The sequence below is a fragment of the Falco naumanni genome, chromosome 15, assembly GCF_017639655.2.
Source record: "Falco naumanni isolate bFalNau1 chromosome 15, bFalNau1.pat, whole genome shotgun sequence".
In the NCBI taxonomy this organism is placed as follows: domain Eukaryota; kingdom Metazoa; phylum Chordata; class Aves; order Falconiformes; family Falconidae; genus Falco; species Falco naumanni.
In genome coordinates, this window is record NC_054068.1 from 7,140,104 (window position 1) to 7,158,821 (window position 18,718).

At 37.0% G+C, this 18,718-nt stretch overlaps 1 protein-coding gene across 1 annotated transcript in view; it reads right to left on the minus strand.

Annotated features, from left to right (window-relative positions):
* WWOX (WW domain containing oxidoreductase) overlaps positions 1 to 18,718 on the minus strand; it is a 531,430-nt gene that overhangs the window by 383,575 nt on the left and 129,137 nt on the right. Inside the window, exons 7-8 of the mRNA XM_040615101.1 lie at positions 16,957 to 17,142; positions 13,016 to 13,280 (exon numbers count right to left, since the gene is read on the minus strand). Of these exons, the coding sequence (XP_040471035.1) occupies positions 13,016 to 13,280; positions 16,957 to 17,142 (451 nt within the window). The remainder of the gene's footprint in view (positions 1 to 13,015; positions 13,281 to 16,956; positions 17,143 to 18,718) is intronic.

Below are 18,718 nucleotides of genomic sequence, written 5' to 3' on the forward strand. Positions count from 1 at the left end.
CATTAATGGATTACAGTGACAGACAAGGTAACCCTAAGGAAAAAAAACTACATTCAAGAGTGTTGAATTTAAGTGAAAACCTTAATCCTAGTATTTCCAAGTATTCTTATGCTCTACCTTGTAAACTTGAAATGTTCTTCAGTGTTTTCTGCATAACTGTGGGTATAGCATTTGAATAGAAATAGTAATATTGTGCCAGTTCAGTAAAAAGATTTTCAAATCTGTTCCTTTTATATAAAGTTTGGTACTCAATATTTGAGTAAGTACTTTCATAATCAGTTAGGAGTCTCACCAGCCATTTGTATATGCACAGTCATCTATTAGAAACAAAATAAAATAGCAATGGTATGATAAACATTAAAAATAAGCTCACAGTAAGTTTCAACACCTATGCCTGCTTAACGTTCTTTTGAATTAATAGTGATACCCATCTTAAACACATTAAAGTTGAAAGTACCACCCACAAAAGCAGCACATATATGAGAACTCCATTTTTGGAAATGTCAACTCTTAAAGACAGTACTGCTACAAGAGATGGAAATCCACAGCACTAGCATATCAATCTTGCATATTTGGTACAAATAGATCCTGTTCTTCAAGACAAACAATTCTCTCTATATCACAAAAATTACTTTGCTTTTATATAAGATGCATCATCCAGCATTGCTATCTTCATCTCATTTCAATGTGATGCTTTTGCAATTAATAAAACTCCTCAACTACCCTCTATAGATTATTATTTTTTTCACATGCAGAGAAGACTGTGCTATATCCACAGTTATATTTAATAACTGCAAAAACATGTTGTCACTAAAATAATGGATGGAATTTGACTATGATGTTTATATTTACTGTCACCGTCCTTGCTAAAAAAGGATCAATGCTACTATTCTAACAACTTCCTAGAAACAACAAAATAAAAAGGTTAGAAAATCCAAATGACTCAAGCATTGGAAGTCTCAAAGGAAACTTTAAAAGCTAAGTGAATTCAGAAATTCTCTGATTACAAATCCTTATACAGATTATTGCAAAACTAATAAGTACTGCATCATTTGCTGTGCATTTATACACTGAACTACGCATGATAAATTCAGTATTGTCTTCACTTTCCCCTCTGAAGAGAATGAGTACATTCTGCCACTTTATCACAAGTAAATCACACAAACTCAAGCCATATAACACATAATAACATGCAACCATTTTAATATTTCAACTGGCAAATGAATTAAAGTTCTTTTTTGCCAAATATTCCGCTTCTATTCTTAAATATAATTCTTGAATCATATAAATATTCAAAACAACTCTTCAAGATGTTACCTTCAAGGTATTTAACATACTATCATGCATTTGGGCTTTCTTCCTTTTTGGAAAAAGGTGAGAAAGTACAGACCCAGGGATTAAGGCAGTAGGTTAAGAAAAGGAAGAGAGGCAGAAGGGCACGTCACCTCACACTGGTACTAGCAGTAAAACCTACATAAATTTCAGGACAGCTTTTTGGTTTCATTAATTTTTCTGGAATATATATTCCCTCTTTCTTTGCTTTCTTAACACACAGATACATTCTTACCTAGAAAGAGGGCACAGGAACAGTAAAAAAAATCAGGACCACAGTAGAAAAGGTCAGGATTTGAACAGTATCTAACTCCAGCTTTTTCAATAACTCTCAAAGTGATACCCAATGGTAGCTACTGAACTAAAAAATACTAGTGAATATCCAGTGGAAAAACTAAACACACTCCCCCTAACATAGTCTCATCAACCACGAACCTATTTCCCTCCACAAGGGAATCTAGCCAATGCTCCAAGCTGGCCAAGGAACATCCTGCAGTTTGAGTCTTGCCTATAGAAAAAAGAAAATTACTTCACTCATATCCATAACACCATACCCCACCACCACCAAAACCAACAAACCCAACCCAGTAAGTTCCCTCACATTTTCCTCAGGAGAATAAGAGATACCTACATATACAGTAAACTTTGGAATAAAGAACTGACAAGAACTAGAAACACTATTAGTATCACAGTGGGATACCTCCCCACAGCCAAGAAATACAAATTTTCTAAACATACATGTACATTTTCAATAACTGTCATGGAAGGAAATTTTTAGGAATGTTAATTCAGTTATGCAGTTATCATGCCCAGGGAATGCCAACATGATGATGAATGACATGCCACATGCAAAAAAAAAACCAAACAGATGAATCACTTTTTTAGGAAAACAGACTCTTACTGTGTTCACCTATCCAGGAATATTAAATATATTAAACCCCAAAGTATATTTATCATTTTTACATATATAGATAGGCACACACTCACACAAATATATGTAAAAATAGTGAGAATACTGAAGAAACATTATGTAGCACTCTGCATTTGATATACTATATTATTTTTGGACCTTGCAAATATACTTTTTTAATGACTTTGCTCTAAAAGAAGGGACTTTCTAGCTCAGATTACTTGGACACTCTTAATGTTTACTCTTCCATCTTTTTTGTAAAGTCAGAAGAGATTTCCCTGAGAACTTAAAATAAATAAGATATCCAGCTGCACAAACACTATACATTCTGTTAGATTACTTTGGCTTCCCAAGGAATATTTGACTTTCTCTGAATGTAAATGATTAAAGAGAATCCATCATATGAAACTGATTGGTGAACTGTTTAAAGTGGTATGGCACCTCTTCAAAGATGATAGAGAGAGAAGTGAAAAGACCATGTTATGATAAAGCATCTCAGATATCCAAGGAGTTCTAGGGAAATGTTAATGTAACTAAGCACTGCATCCCCCAATTAAGAAACATTATTTAAATGACAGTTCCATTAAATACGATCTAGACTGCATTTAAAAAAAAAATATGGTATTTCATCTATTCTAAATACAGCCAATAAAAGCTTGAGGTTTCCTGAACATCTGTCCATTCATAAATAGCAACATCAAAAAAATGTAAGGAAAGATAAACCATGTTCTAGAATCCACAAAATGCATATTGCTCTGAGTTATGCTCACAAAATGACACAGGCTAACAATGTTCAATTATGTAATTTCGTTATTTTTATAATTTACCATTTTAAATGTGGGCATAGGATATTAACTTCTAGAGGTCAAAGAAACAAAAACTGAACTTTGTCCAAAAATATTGCTTTTGCTGAACTTTATATGTGTGGACCAGCAGCTCCATTTCCTAAAGAGCTAACCAGAAGGCTTAGTATCAGCAGATATGTATGTGCATATAAAAGACAAGGAAGAAAGAATTACAAGGAAATAAAAGATCCACTACTGCCTAATTGCCATGTCAAGTGACACAGACAAGAAGGTCTCAGTTCACAGTTGAGTCATACCGGAGGAGTTTGGATTTGATTCCACCTCATTTAAGGAATAAACAGTGGATTTATATTAAAAAAAAAAAAAAAAAAAAAAAAACATAGCCAAAAGCAATCTAGTTTTTGGACTCTAAAATCAGTAAAAACTCGATTTAAGAGAAGAAAATTGAGAAAGTGAAAATCACACTAATGAAGCACAATTACTTCTTATAGCCATTCACTCATAACCTCCCCCTACCCTTACAACATTAAGGTCTTCTCAGAGCTTCTAAAATTTGGCAGATGGCAATAGATTGCAGTAGATCCCAGAGTTGCCATCTTACATCTTAATCCACATAAGATTTGTTTTTTGGATTTCCTATCACTCATAATTTCAACAGTTGAAAATACCTGGTTCAATTGAAAGCCCTTTGTAAATTTTGTGTTTGGCTGTGATTAATTTACTTGGTAGCTGTACAGCATAGTAGTTCTGTCTGTCCAAATATTTAAAAACCTTAATTAGAAAGAATTTTTAAGGTCTACTTTTTTATAAAAATTGATTGGAAACTCTGCTAGCTAAAACCTCAAGTTTTATCACTATGAATATTTGAGACTATCTTTCTAGAATGCTAGCAACAGATCACTGGATCATTATAAATGAACCACAGCTCATTGACTCTGCTTTTGATTATAGTTATCTCATTCATAAAAATGTTCTCTCTATTACTCTCTTGTTATTAAAGAAAACGTATAATTCTGTGATTTATGTGCTAGCTGGTAACTAAGGAGGTCTGGATCCTACTTTGTTATTTACAACAAACTGTCTAAGTGACCTTGCTCAGGCACACCAATGAGAAACTGTGGGGTCATAGGCAGGGTCAAGTCACTTCATTTGCAGTTATCACTAACTGGGGGGCTCTGGGGTGCAGCAAGGGGCACCCAGACTGCTCTGCCACAAGGCAAAAGGCAGCAGAGGAGTTTGGAACACACTTGCATTTGAGTCTTCAACAGTTCACAGCAATTTCAAACAGCAATTTTCACTGCTAGCTAGGCTACAAAGTCATCACGCATTAAAGCCGTATCTGGCAAAAAGTACAGAATTAGTCTGATAATCCTTTTTGTTCATCACACCTTCTTAAAATTATTACTATAACAATATACTAGCATAATCTGAAGTCTGTTTAAGAGTGGGTGAAGGAAGACCAGTAGCAAAGGTAAAACTTACTACCTTAGTTCGGAGAATCATGAAGACTACCTAGGCTGGCACACATCATGAGCTGTTTTAGACCATAGCTGCCATTTTCCTAAGTTAACAGCCACATGTTTCCTTTAACACCAAAGAAATGAATGAAGAAAATTAGAGGCAATCTATTTCAGTTTTTAAAAAGATCTTCAGGACATTTAAGCTCACTTGCTCACTTACAGGACATCACTATATTTCAACCTAAACTAATCCCAGCGAAAGTTACTGTTGTTAGCTAGACAAAGAATATCAACATGCACATTCACTTTTTGGTTTATACAACTCAAGTACGTAATACATCTGGAAAAGTTCCTCACTGTGTATTTTCCCTTACATTCTCTTCCCAAACTATTATTTTTAACAAAGCTATGTGATATTTTTTTCTTACCAATGCTTGTCAAAAAGGTTAGATTTAATAGATGTAAACTACAAACACACACAAAAAAAAAATATGGCCACAAAACCAGATGTGTCGCAAACCTGTCCATAACCACAGTTTTAACACTATATTTATGTGGCAAAGTATCATACACACACTTTTCAGATAAGAACATATTTCTAATCAGTCAGGAGAAGGAAGGGAGGCCAAGAGGTTGTACATATAAATCCAGAATATTATTATCTAGTGCTGCTATTAGCTATTTTCTTCCCTGACAAAACAGAATAAAAACTTGAAAATATTTTTTCATAGAGCACTATGAAATTTGCCATGAGAACCAATTTATTGTCCAAAAACTTTAAATTTTCATCCTACTTTAACATCTCTTTGTAATACTTGACACCGAAAAAAAGAATACCTGTACAGCAATATGCAAAATAAATGCAAACATAAAAAATCAAAAAACTCTCAGAACCTCAGAATTTCAAGCATTTTGAAAGTACTGAATTTCACTACCTAAGCATCTAAAAAAGTCTTTTTTTATAGTCTCTTCAAACTCAGTTTTAAATTTTAGTCATCTTTGCCCATGGAAAATCGATACCTTACTTGTTTTCAGTTCTTGCAGTAGATAATCATTTTTTGCAGCAAATAAAACAAATTACCATGTTTCACTATGAGAAAGGTCTCAAAAGCACTACCACAAGGATATGCAAATTCCTAATAGTAAGTATAGCAAAGACATTAAAAATAATAATAATAAAAAAAAAGGTAAAGGGACAAAAAAAAGTGCCTCTTCAGCTGTTTCTGTCAGACTGCGACATCTTGCCTGTCATCCAAGCACCTCTACACTCTTTAATACAACAGAAATTTCCTTCCTTACAGTTTCTCAAATACATTCTGATCAGATCAATGCTGCGTAACACCTCAGAGACACCACAGCACTTCAGCTGCAGTTTAGCTCTGTAAGTGATGGTAAGTAAAAGAGAAGGAATAAGAATAAGGAAAAAAACAGAAATTTGAACTCTTCTTTGGAGGACTGGACAAAAGAACACAGGAAAAATGATGCAGTGAAGGAAAGTCTGGGACTTTCAGTCAAAAACAAAATTATGGATGCATCATACCAGACTGCAAAACCAATAAGAACTTACTTTTAAAACCATTTGGTTAAGCATTCATTTTTTACTTGTAATGCAGCTTATACCCACAAATCTAGCGCGCACACACACATTATTCAACAAGGAGGCCTGCTTCTAGTTGGTATAACAATCTGAGTCAATAAATGAAAATAACTCAATGCAAGACTGACTTCCTGCAAGCTTCAGAAAGAGATATTCCGTTCTATGTTTGTTAACTACCTATGAGGCAAATCTTTTTCATATTTCAGGTAGGAGACGATAAGGTATCAGACAGGGTTGTATGTGAGGTTGCACAGATTAGCATTATATGCAGACATTCCACAAGGTGTATATATAGCTTTCTAATCCAAAAAGGCTTTTTCAGGCTGAAAAATAGGGAAATATGCTTTTTAATTTCTAATTACATGTAATATAAAACATTATGGACCAATTGATTCCCTGCCTTGCAACCCACATACTTGGCAGGGCATTCCAACTTTCTGCAACGATCTAGGGAGAGAGGAAGAAACTCTTTACTTCCTCCACAAAACTATAGGACATAACAGAGCTGCTCCACAAAAAGGTATGGGGTGTGTTGGACATAGGAAATTCCATGGCCATTGCTCCCCTGGAGCACTGCTGCGCATGCTGAGACCCTGAGCTGTTCTGTTTGGCACATGAATAGGTTTTCATGAAGACTTCCCATTCCTGTGGGGTAGGTTATGGGGGACAGATTTAATTTGCCTTCATATTTCACACTACATTTATTTTAGCGGGAAGTTAAAATATGTATCACTTAAACATAAGTTTTACAATAAACTAGCTTAAATTACATTTTATTACTAGATAGGACAGAAATTCTAAGTGCATAGAAGAATTTTTGCACCATCCTTCCAAAATTATTAAGACCTACTTTGAAGGCATTTCTTTAGCATCCTACTACAAACAATAAAAACATTTTTTCCACATATGCCTTCTTTCTTTTAATCCAATTCAGTAAATTTTTAATAATAGCATTCTGCGAGGAGGTACGTGCTACCAGAGTTCAATAAAATAAGTGTCCTTCCATGTTACTAGAGGTACAGTCCATAAACTTGTGTGTTATAAAACTGTTGCTTAGCATTGTTTTAACATTTACACTTCAGGCATTAATCCATAAAACAGGAGAACTGCGTATGTGATTTACACACTCTCTACAACAACTGCTAATATCCAGTAGATAGTTAACGCCCTTTCACTTTCCCTTCATCTTTCACTTGCTGCCCAAAACTCAATTTGAGAAAAGAAACTGTCATTTTGATCAAATCTAGACTGTGAGGCTCTTTCCAAAAAGAACTGCCTGTTGCTTTTCAAGAAACCCCGGTGCATTCTCAGGAATGTCTTAGGGAGGAAAACCAGGCCAAATTCTACACTGAAACACGCACATACCCACCCTGCCCGTGACTGCTCTTGGAGCTGAACATGCACAGCTGAGGGCAGAATTTGGCCTGAAATGTGAATTCAGTAATGGAAGCCAACATCAACTCAACACAGCCCACACAGATCTTTGGACAGCAAAGAATGTTTACTCAAGGAGGGAATACTATCCCCAGCTCTAAGGGTTATTCCAGCTTCTTTAGCAAAGAACAGAGGAGAAATAAAAGCTATGATGAGACTGCAGGGCTTCTACTGGGCTTCTATCAAAAGCAAATAGATGTGATCACTAGATAGAAGCAAGTCACTCCTATAGATGCAGATCCATTTCTTGTGAGAATAGCATTTCTGAGTTGATGTTAGGTGTGTGCGCACATAATCACATAAAGTTTAAATTAAGACACTTCCAACATATGACAAAAGTAAAACCAGAGAGGCAGTTGTAGGCACAGGGAGCTCCCCCTGCCCATACGAGCACTGCAATACATGCCAGCTGCCTGACACTCTCCTGGGATAATAACAGAATGACAAGAATTCATTGTTTTATGTAAAACTAAGACATTCAGAAGACTTTGGGGCCCTTAAAAATATCACTTATAATTCTTAATAGCAAATATTTTAAATAGAAAGTCCAGTTCTGAAAGGCTACTAACTTTAGGGGAGGAGGGAGAAATCAAAGAGCAGTTCAAGTATAAGTCTCTTAGTGAAAAATAAAGGAGAATGGTCTTACTGCAGCTAGCTGGTTCTTTAAAGGTGACAAGTTGAGCTCTTCTAGTTGTAATTTATATCTCAGCAATAGAATCAATGTTTTATTCCCAACCATTAAAAGTGGGTAACACATCTGCTAAAACTCTAGCACAATGGCTGGCTTTGCACTGCAACAGGAAATGTAACCCAATAGTCTCAGAACTTCTACAAAGCCTAGCCATTTCTTAATGTAAAAGGATTTGAAAATTCAGTTCACTGAAACATCTGCTAAGCTCTTGCTGCTCTAACACATGATATTCTTTCTGCTCTGTTACCTGCCAACAAAAATATTTGCTTCTATGTAAGACTATCACAAGTGTGTGATAATGGCACTCTGCTTCTAATTTTATATGCCATTGTACACTCACAAAACCACCTGGGGGTGACACCAGATAACATACTTGGTGTAAGCTCAAAACTTAAAATAAATTTATGTAATTTTACTCTTGTATGTAAACAGTAACAAATCAAATGGGTTCTGAATGACTAGCATTAACTTAAAGCAAAAGAAACAACTTAGTCAAACTGTTCTTGAGCCAACTTTCAAAGAGAGAAAAGGAGAAACGGAGAAAAAGAGCACGAAAGAGCACCAAAGAGAGAGGTAAAAAGAAGGGTGGGAAAAGTAGGGAAAAAGCCCAAGGAAGCAAAACCCTAAATCCTTAGATCAAACCAGCTGAGCATATGTGTGGCCTATGCAGTTACTTTCACAGCTTCTGCTCCAATCTGTTATTTACAGTGGCCACTTTTTTCAATTAAAATTTAATTATACTATAAGCATCTTCAATTTATTCAGTAACTATATAGTGGTAAGTAAAAGAGAGGACCTTTGAACATAAGTAAAGCTACACTTACTAATTTATTTGCAACTATTGCTTTCTACAAAAAAATACTTGTTCTCCATTTCTGTCTAGCAAATCCTTGTAGATTTTAGATCTTGAAAAGAGGTGGGTGGGGAAAAAAAGGAAAAGTCTTTCAATTTCCAGTGCTCTACTTAACAGAAGTATTTTCTGTATACCTGCAGCCATCAGTGATTTAAATACTGTGTTATGTTTCAAAAGCTGACCAAACAGCTCTCCGTGATTAACTGAAGAGTTCACTATAACCAGCACAAAAATACCACAATTTTTATGCTGTAATCACTCATAAAACAGGTTTAGAAAATGTGAAGTTGCAGTAAGGTATGATTATTTACAGAAGCAACTAAAATTATGCCTCTAAAAGCCTCACACTTGACAGAGGCAGATAAACCCTACCTAAGTATGCTTGTTCTTTTAGGAAAACAAGAATCTAAGTGATCTGCAAAACTTTTCTTTAAGCAGAAACTTAAAATAGCCTGACTTCATGAAGTGTCGCAATTACTGAAATTAAGTCACCCTAGTCACAGCAAATAACAGCAAACAGGTAAATAAAAGTGTTACATAAGAATACTGATTCTCAGTACTTCAGGGAATTGGCTAAAACCGAACAGCTACCTGCAGTATTTCCTCAGCTAAATTCCGTCATGATGAATATCCCAATTATCACATGCTGTAGGCTGCATGACCTCTCCCCAAAATGGAAATTCACAGTATACAATAGCATACATTTCCGAAGAAATTACGACATCATCATCAACCAAAGTGGAGCTATTCAACACTCAAGAACTGAGCAACTACATTAAAGAAAAATAATAATTTCAGATACACAATGTATATTTCTTCATTGTTAGAAACAAAACAAAACAATTACTAAACTGTTATGATTTCTAGTAAGTAAACTTTAAACAGATGTTTAAAGTACCACAAAATAAATGACAACTAAGTCAAAGGCATGAATTTCTCAGGAGGAACTAGCAGCCATGACAGAATTATACTGTTCTCAACAAAAAAACAGTAGGGAAACAAATGTATTTTCTAATTTTTTGCACCTAGCTTCAAAAGAGCTGAAACTCTGAGTGTTATTCTGAGCTATCCACCACTCTCGGAACATCTAGTAAGCCTATCGTTGTGAAATACAAATTAAAGATAGAATTGTTTTTTATTAGCAGATTTTACTACAATAATGTGAAAAGGCCCCAGTTAGAATCAGGTATGTGCAGCTGTAGTCTGTGTGTGTGTTTATGTGTGTGTACATATAGATACACATATGCACTTATGTGCATGCATCTATACAGACTTCAGGAGCCTCTACAGTTCAAAATGTAGCAAAGAGCTTCAAACTGGCTCCAGAATGATTAGCTCTCCACGTACCACAATGCTGCAAGCAGCTAAAGCTACTGCCTCCGAGATCAAAACCGGTGCAGGCATATCTGCAGGGCACCTGGCCTGAACTGATAAACCTTACCTCTCTCCACACAACCTTGACATGAACCTCTCAATTCCAGTTATGGACTCAGCTCGGTTGCGATTACTTTAAATGATGCTGCATCATGCTGCATTGTGCAATGCAGACATCCTTGCAAAACACTGGGACATACAGTTCACAACCTTGGGACTGCAGCTTTAAGCTTTAAAATACACATACTTGTTTAGGATACAGTATTCTTTCCAAAACATTAACCTAAACTTTGGGGAGCTGCCACAGAAATACTGAGAGGAAGCCCACAAAAAGATCCTCAACGATGTTTGGTGACAGCACAATCCCTAAAAAGGGAGAAGCAGGAAAAAAAATTGCTCCCTACGAATCTTAAAATAGAAAAATTCTTACACTGGTGATGTTGAGAATTTCAGCTCAGCTTTTGGGCATACCCAGGAAGAGGAACTTTTCTGTTTTACTGGCAATCAAAACATTGGTAAGGTTCAGGGGAACATAACAATTCATATCAGAATATGAGTTATAAACCCGATGCTTATCCTCAAGCTCATACCCTCTTTCACAACACTCAAATAACTGCAGTACAATGCATATAAACACAAAGGACTTACTAAAGTGACTGGGCTTTGACTAGAGTGCACTATTATTCAGTGCTGATATTTTTTGTATTATATTTTGTGTTCTCTTTTATGTACCAACCATAAATAAATAGATACTTTAAAAAAAAATATCAATTGCTTTAAAGAAATCAAAATGAACTTCAGTGTTTTATTTTGTTCCTTAGAGGATGAGATTATCCAAGCAACAAACTCAAAAGGTTCCTTTGTGAAAATACGTCAGAGCAAATAAAACTAACAATTCATAAAAGTTCCACAGACTGGATCCTTTTCTTGGAACACTGATAACATTCACTTAAGTCATTCTCAGGAGAACTTCAAGAATGTGTTCTACGAACTATCCCTAACAGAGCAGAGGCATGGTTTTAAAGGTCCTGGTCAAAAGACATGCTGTTGAAAGATATTATTAGTTGTCCCAAGGTGCCAAGAACATTCACTTAGCAATCTCATGGACACAAATAGGTTTTGCATATGTACGGGCTGCAAACTGCAGGCAGAGGTTACAGGTGTGAAGACTCTCCTGACTGACATTGTCAGTGCAGCACAATAGAGTGTTTGTATTTTTGCTTCATGGATCTTACTGAAGACCCATAATGTTCAAGAAGCTGGGTTTTTTTGGACATGTAAGCAGAGTTTTAAACACTATAAGATGTGTTTTCCACTTACATTAACCCAGTATAAATTACGATTAATCTCATTATCTCAATGATAATGAAATGTACAAGCCAACTTTTTTGTGCAGCTATACATACAAATTCCACCACTGATTTGCTCAGCTACTGCAGGTTATGTGGTAGATTAAGCTAGGTAAGGATGGATCTCTCTGCCTCAACAGTTCCTTCTCTGCCCTTCTTCAAATAAAACCAAATAATTTGGTCTGCATCACTAGCTCAGGGAGACAGTAAGTTATGGTCCACCACAAACACTTGTCAGCTGTGAAGTCTTCTGTAAAAGGGGCCTGGTTTGGGCTTGAACAAATTGCCATGGCTAGGTGAGTTCTGCAGGGGTATGCATCTTCTCATTTCCCTGATCTGTAGCTGCAAACATTCAAGGCAGACCCCCTCTCCCTGCTCCCCTTTTGGGAATACCCTTTGTCAGTGAATAAGGGATGAGAAGCAGTCAATAAGGTTAAAGGAAGCCAGTTCTCAATGAAGTTAAAGCCATCCTCTGCCTAAAAAAACCCTTTGGATTCCTTATAAATTATCTGGGTCAGAGGTTCAAGGGATAAGAGTAACCCTTCCAAGTGCTGGAGATGCTGCAAATTCTTATGTAATGAAGCCTCATGATGTCGGCTATGAAAGAACTGCATAGCCTTTCATTATGTCACAGTCCCAGTCCAAAGTCCAACGGAGACAAAGGGAAAACACCTATTGCCTTCAGTGCTTTATAAGAATCAAGAAAATTGTTGGGTTGTTGGGTGGTTTTTTTAAATATGAATGAAGGTGCTTTTACCACTGAAAGCACTTTCCCTCAGCCATTAATAATGTCTGTAGTATCTTTTCTAACTAGGGCATCTGTTTACATTAAAAAAAAAATGCAGTCAAGCATATTCCACTTAAAAACCAAAGAAATTTTTTTGATGTTTTACATATACTGAGCACTGAAATCACTCTAAATGATTCCACACCTAAGATGTACAACTACCTTAATCACAGTGAAAATCATATACTCAAAGAATAAAGTCATGCACTCCATCTAACAAAGTACCTTTACTGAAGATTGACAAAGTTAATCTAAAACCATCGAAGAATCCTCTTTCAGAGCATTATCTTGACACGATGTTTGTCATTAAAATCAGAATTGTAGTTATAAAAGGCAATAGGTCAAAGCAGAAACACGCATCTGGATTTAAATAACTTTATTCCCGATTTGAAAAATGAAGATGTGTAAAATACTTCACTTACCATGGATTTGGTGAAAGGTCGAGCCAAGGTAAACAGCAGGGTATACACCCACCAGTTACGATGAATGGAGGAGTAAATCATATTTCCAGGATGCACTGAATTAGACGTCACCCCATGGGGAGAAAGGCGTCGGTTCAGCTCATTGGAGAACAGTATATTGCAAAGCTTGGAACGATTGTAGGCCAACATAGCCCAATACTCCTTCTTAGATGGAGAAAGCAGGCTGAAATCAAGTTTTCCAGAGTCGTCCTTAATTTCTGTAAATCTAAAAACCAGTAAATATGACTTAGATACCCCAGAGTTAATTTCACTCTCATAAGTACAACATAAAATGTAAACAGAGTAGAACTTGGCCAGAACCAACATAAAACAACGGCTTATTTAGCAGTTGAAAGTATCTACTGGAAACTGTTTGAGACCCAAGGAACAGTCCCATATAACATGGCAGTAAAATTATTGAATACTTAGCAAAAGCAAATTATAAATAAAACAAGTCAAAAAAGGCTCTAACGATTTAAAGGCATTGTAAGCAACTTACGAATCAGTTTATTTTAAATCCAAGAAAAGATTTTGCCATAGATCCATGAAAACATAATCAACTTGGAGGCAATAATGTAGCATAAAATAACTCTGCATTAGAAGCAGAGAAAACCAGCATCCTTCCATTTCCCCTTCTTCTCTTTCCCTAATTATTTCATCAAGTGTTCACATACTACACACTTTCATTTAAGTGTTAAAGTAACTATGGATGAGTCTCACTGCCTCTTAGACTTTTTTTTAGATTAAAAATTGATGAATGTAAAGGGGTTATAACCTTGGTAACTTGCCATCAATAGTCTTATATGTTTAAAAGATAAATGTAAACAAAGCCAAAATGAGTTCTGGCAGAGTATAATGTTTTTAAGTATACCCATGGCATGGCTGAACACAAATCAAAGTAACTAGTTGATGTTTTTTAATTGGGTCTGACAGAGTCATTAAACACCAGCTGTTTGTTTCTTTCTTTCTTTTTTTTTTTTTTTTTTTTATAACAAAGTAGTGAATGTTCTAAAGACATATAGATGAAGAAAATGAAGTTTTAATATAACATTTTCTCCCCCAGTTCTTACAACTTGAATTATCAATTTAATGGTATATCTTTACATTAGAAAATAATACTACATTCAGATACAGAACCATATTTCATTCAGAAGAGCTACTAAAAATAAAAAGGATTTAGCAAGCTCTTTTTAATACTCAGAGTTTTCAGAATCAGCTGGGGAGAACAGGGATAAACATAATTATAGTACACACTAGAAAAATGTTTTAAAATATCTTTACTAATTTTGCATCTCATGCCCAGAAATGAAGAGATCAGCTGGAATTTCTACATTCATCCTGCGAGCAGAATTATAATACACTCAGAGAAAAGCAACCACAGTATTTGAATCCAGGAATCAAGAGGAATCCAGGATGTTCTGTATCTTGCAGAATTAGCCCTTCAATTTCAGCAACAACATTTCTCTTTCATAATTTTCGGTTAGATAAAACACATTTCTGAAATTAACAGGACTATTCTGGGAGGAATTTCCTATATTCATTCCTCAAGCAACCATTTATGACACTAAAAATAATCTATAAATAAAATACTTTGTGTATACTGTATAATGGAAACACGGTGGCATATTTTGAGTCCAGTCCTGCAAGTGTGCTTGTGTGAGTCAATGTTACTTACGGTGGCAACCTCACTGAGTTCAGTAGGATAAGGGCTGCACAATCAAATTAACAACACAGAAATAAAGACAGAAGGAAAGTCAACCTACTTATTATTCTAATTTTAATATGATGTGCTTAAAGTACCCAAAAGCTTAATTTAAACAGAATTCATTTGTGCTGAATCCAGAGTAGTAACTAGAACTGAACGAAGAACCAGAGACACAAATAAATATTTTGCCTTGGAGCAGTCTAGTATAATATTTTCTGCAAACACTGGACTTAATTTTTCCCCTAACAGGGGGTCTTGACTGCAGTGAAAAGATCCAGCCAAGGTTTATGGAAGTAATTAGACACCAACACTTCTGTTTTACAACATAGTTTAAGGCTCAGAGTTCTCAAGTAGGTCAGATACCTAATGTCTAAACTAACTCTGCACATCAGCTTCTTCCCATTAAACAGATTGGGGGGAAAACCCATAGTTATTCACAATTATCAGTTTAAGTGTTAAGGTATGTCATAATACATTAATTGGACCTCTTAGAAAAAGGGAAATTTACTAGTTGTGTTTATTATTTTATTCAAACATAGACTGTACTTATTTTTTGGTGGACTTCTATAAAACTTGGCTGATCTTACTGCGTTAGCAATGAGCCCTTCAAAAATGTTTTTGAAAATACAGATAAAGATGTTCAGAGATGTAAGCTCTAGTTACACATAGCACTTAATAAAGTAAAAAACAAAGTTGTCATTTAAAATACTGTCAGATACAAACTTACAAAGGGGAACAAGCAGCTGACAATTCTACATAATCTCCCATTAAATAACAGCTCATTTATACACATCCCGTTGTGCCCTCCACATCTGGCAAGTGATTGGAGTTGGCAGATTTATTTCTAGAGCTATCTTGCCTGCCCCGCAGTAGCCTCCCTCACTCCTAACAGGACTCTGCTACTTGCTTTCACAAACCTGGTGTGATTTGCAAAGATAAGGATGTCCAGATTTTGTTACCACCTAATTACTAGACATTTCATGTCTTTTAACACCGGGAAGGATTATTACTGGCATTTTCTATTGCTTCCTTTCATTTCAGCCATCATAAATTTAAAATGGTAAAAGTAAATCTATCTGCAGTGTGTCATTTATACCATAAGCCCCTGTGTTTGGAAGTGATAAAGGTTTCAGCCCGACCCTTGGCTGGTCTCTCTCTACCAGGTCCCTGGGGTTACATTTTATGGAAACATGATTAAAAAAATAAGCTTCATTCTAGGTCACTAAAACATTTCAGAAATATGAAGGCAGGGAAAAGAGGAAAAGAGGAAAAAAAAAAAAAAAAAAAAAGCAGCACTCACACATTCTTCCTTTTGGTTTGCTACAGTGTTACACATGACCAAAAGTCAAATAGAAATCAACAGTAATGTTTAAAGCTCTAAATGATAGGTCTAATCCTGCAGTCCCTGAAATAAATCAGAAGGCAGTATGTGGCTTCTGCCCACTAAAATTCAGAATCAGGGCATGCATTTTGCACAAGGAACTTGATTTAATTTAAATCAAGTCCATCTTTTGAGTTATTAACACAAACACCACAAGCATGTCTGAAATAAGGCAAACCTCATCAATTTTTTTTTTTTCCCCCCCAATTGTACTTCTCCTGGCAGTAGAAAAGACAAGCATCTAACATTTTAATTAAAAAAAAATCACCAAAAGAGGCATGGCCAGATTTCTAATATGTATTAAGTACACTACTTCCCATTTTACAATTATGCAGCTAATGTCTGCATTGAATTCCCTAATTTCTCATTATAAAACAATTGGATTTCATCTAGTAGTTTTTAATTGCATTGTTTCTCCTGCTAAAATAACTGCACATTCTTCTTGGTAAGATGTTGAAGTTGTTGAATGATAAATCAATACAGGTCATGCCATTCAGATTTAATCAATTATTATTCCATCTCCTTGCAAAATCAATGAGTGGTCTGAAATGTGGCGAAAATCTGCATTCATACAAAGAATGATCAAAAAATATCTACATACTGTTATAAAACTAGAACACACTTTATCCAGCAACACAGCCAAATCCAGTAACATCCACAGGCATTAGTAACGCTTCTATTTTTAAAAAGCTTATTCTAACGCAAATGCTTTAGAGCAAGGCCCTTCATTTTCAACAACTTCTGCAGTCCTGCCATAACTGTTTTATGCTCTAAGGATTAAAGATTTCAGCTAAATCAAAGGTAACATTCACCAACCTGTGTGATTCGGAGGACACCACCACAACCCTAGCAGGAGATGACCGGCGTAAAACGTCCTCCAGAAGCTGGACAAGGTAGAAATGTCCCAAGTGGTTCACCTGGAAGGTGGACTCCAGGCCATCTTCCGTCAAGCACCAGGGAGCACCAAACACGGCAGCGTTGCAGATCAGGATGTGAAGAGGCCTGAATAACCAGAAGTTATTAAATAACACGGAATCAGGAAAAAGAAATCTCCGTGACACACGTGCCATTCTATTCCTGCACGAAACGGGCCAAGGCGTGCCTGGGGTGTAGGTGTGACGGCTTCGGCAGCGGCGGGCGGGCTCTCTGTGAGGAGAGCGGGGCCGCCCTGCGCCGGACATGGCTGGTTCCAGCCAGTTCTGGCCGGTTCTGCCACGGCCCCGCCCGCAGCGCAGGGCTCAGCCCCTCGCCGCACTGGCGGGAAAGCGGATTGAAGCAAAGGCAAATCGCCACGCGGCAGAGAGGGGTGAGGGGAAGCTGCGGAAGAGCAGCATGAAGAGCGGGGTGAGAGGAGGAGGAGGGGGGAGGTGCCCCCGGCGTGGGGCGGGTGTGCCCCCGGGCTGCCCCTTGGCGGGGACCCGCCGCTGCAGCTGAGGGAAGGAGCAGCAGAGCGTGCTGACCGCAGCTCAGGGTGCGGGAGGTGGAGGAGCTGGGACGAAGGCGGGAAGTTGAGCCTGGGCAAAGGGCAGGGGGAAGGAGGGAGAAGGTGGTGTTGGTTTTGCTTTTGTTTCCCACTACCCAAACCTATTCGAACTAAGCAGCCCACCACAACATGGCGCCTCAAGAAAACTACCACAGCCAGACCACACAGCTTTTCCACTTCCTTCCAAAGGATCAAGTAGAAAGGTAACACTTTGCATTTTGAGAACCAACAGGCCCGTGTGCCCTGAACATTTGCAACACCAGTGATCAGCAGGTGGATGGCTGACACATGGGCAGGTCACCAGAAGACCTCTATGCTCCCGCAGCTCTCCCCACTGCTAATCAGGAAACAGTCTCCTTCTGGAGCATTTCAGAAAGGAACTTTTCCTAGGGGAGGAGTGACTCCTATCACTTTCTTATGTGGGGTATGCGTCTATTCGTGACATCTGCACAATTAGTAGGGGAAAAGTGATTAAGAAACAAGACATAATGCAACAAGGCATACACCCACACGTTTTATACTTCCACGGCTTGGGAAGTATGCTGTTAAAAAAAAATACAAGTTTATAAAAGACTGAGTTGGAAAAGAAAAAGGTCCTCCAGAAGCTGTAATCTTTGGTGGGAAAACTGCACACAACACATATGAGATCCTTGAGACAGAATTCTTCCTCACTGAACTCAGCTAACCCAGTTTAAATAGAAATGCTATGACAAAGGAACTAGAAAAGAAGCTTTCCTAACTTTCTTTGCAAAGGGTAAGATTCTACCAAACTAAGCTAGAAAAGAACCTAGAGTGTCACATACCTCTCTCATTCAGAAATCAGGTCCAGAAAACTTCAAATTCCTTTATCTCTCCACTGCAATCTCAGGATGCTACACACCTTGCAGCCTTCCCAACCTCCACAGCAAGATCAAGGACAAACATCCTTTCTGTTCTTTCTTGTCTTTTTTCAAATCCTTATGAAACACAGCAAAGACTCTGGTTCTCAGACCTCAGGTGGATCTACATTTGCTAGATTATATCATCTCTAAGGAAACCTTGGCACCAACAGTGTATTCTTGTCCTTGAGTCAGTCTGACACAGCAGACCTCACAC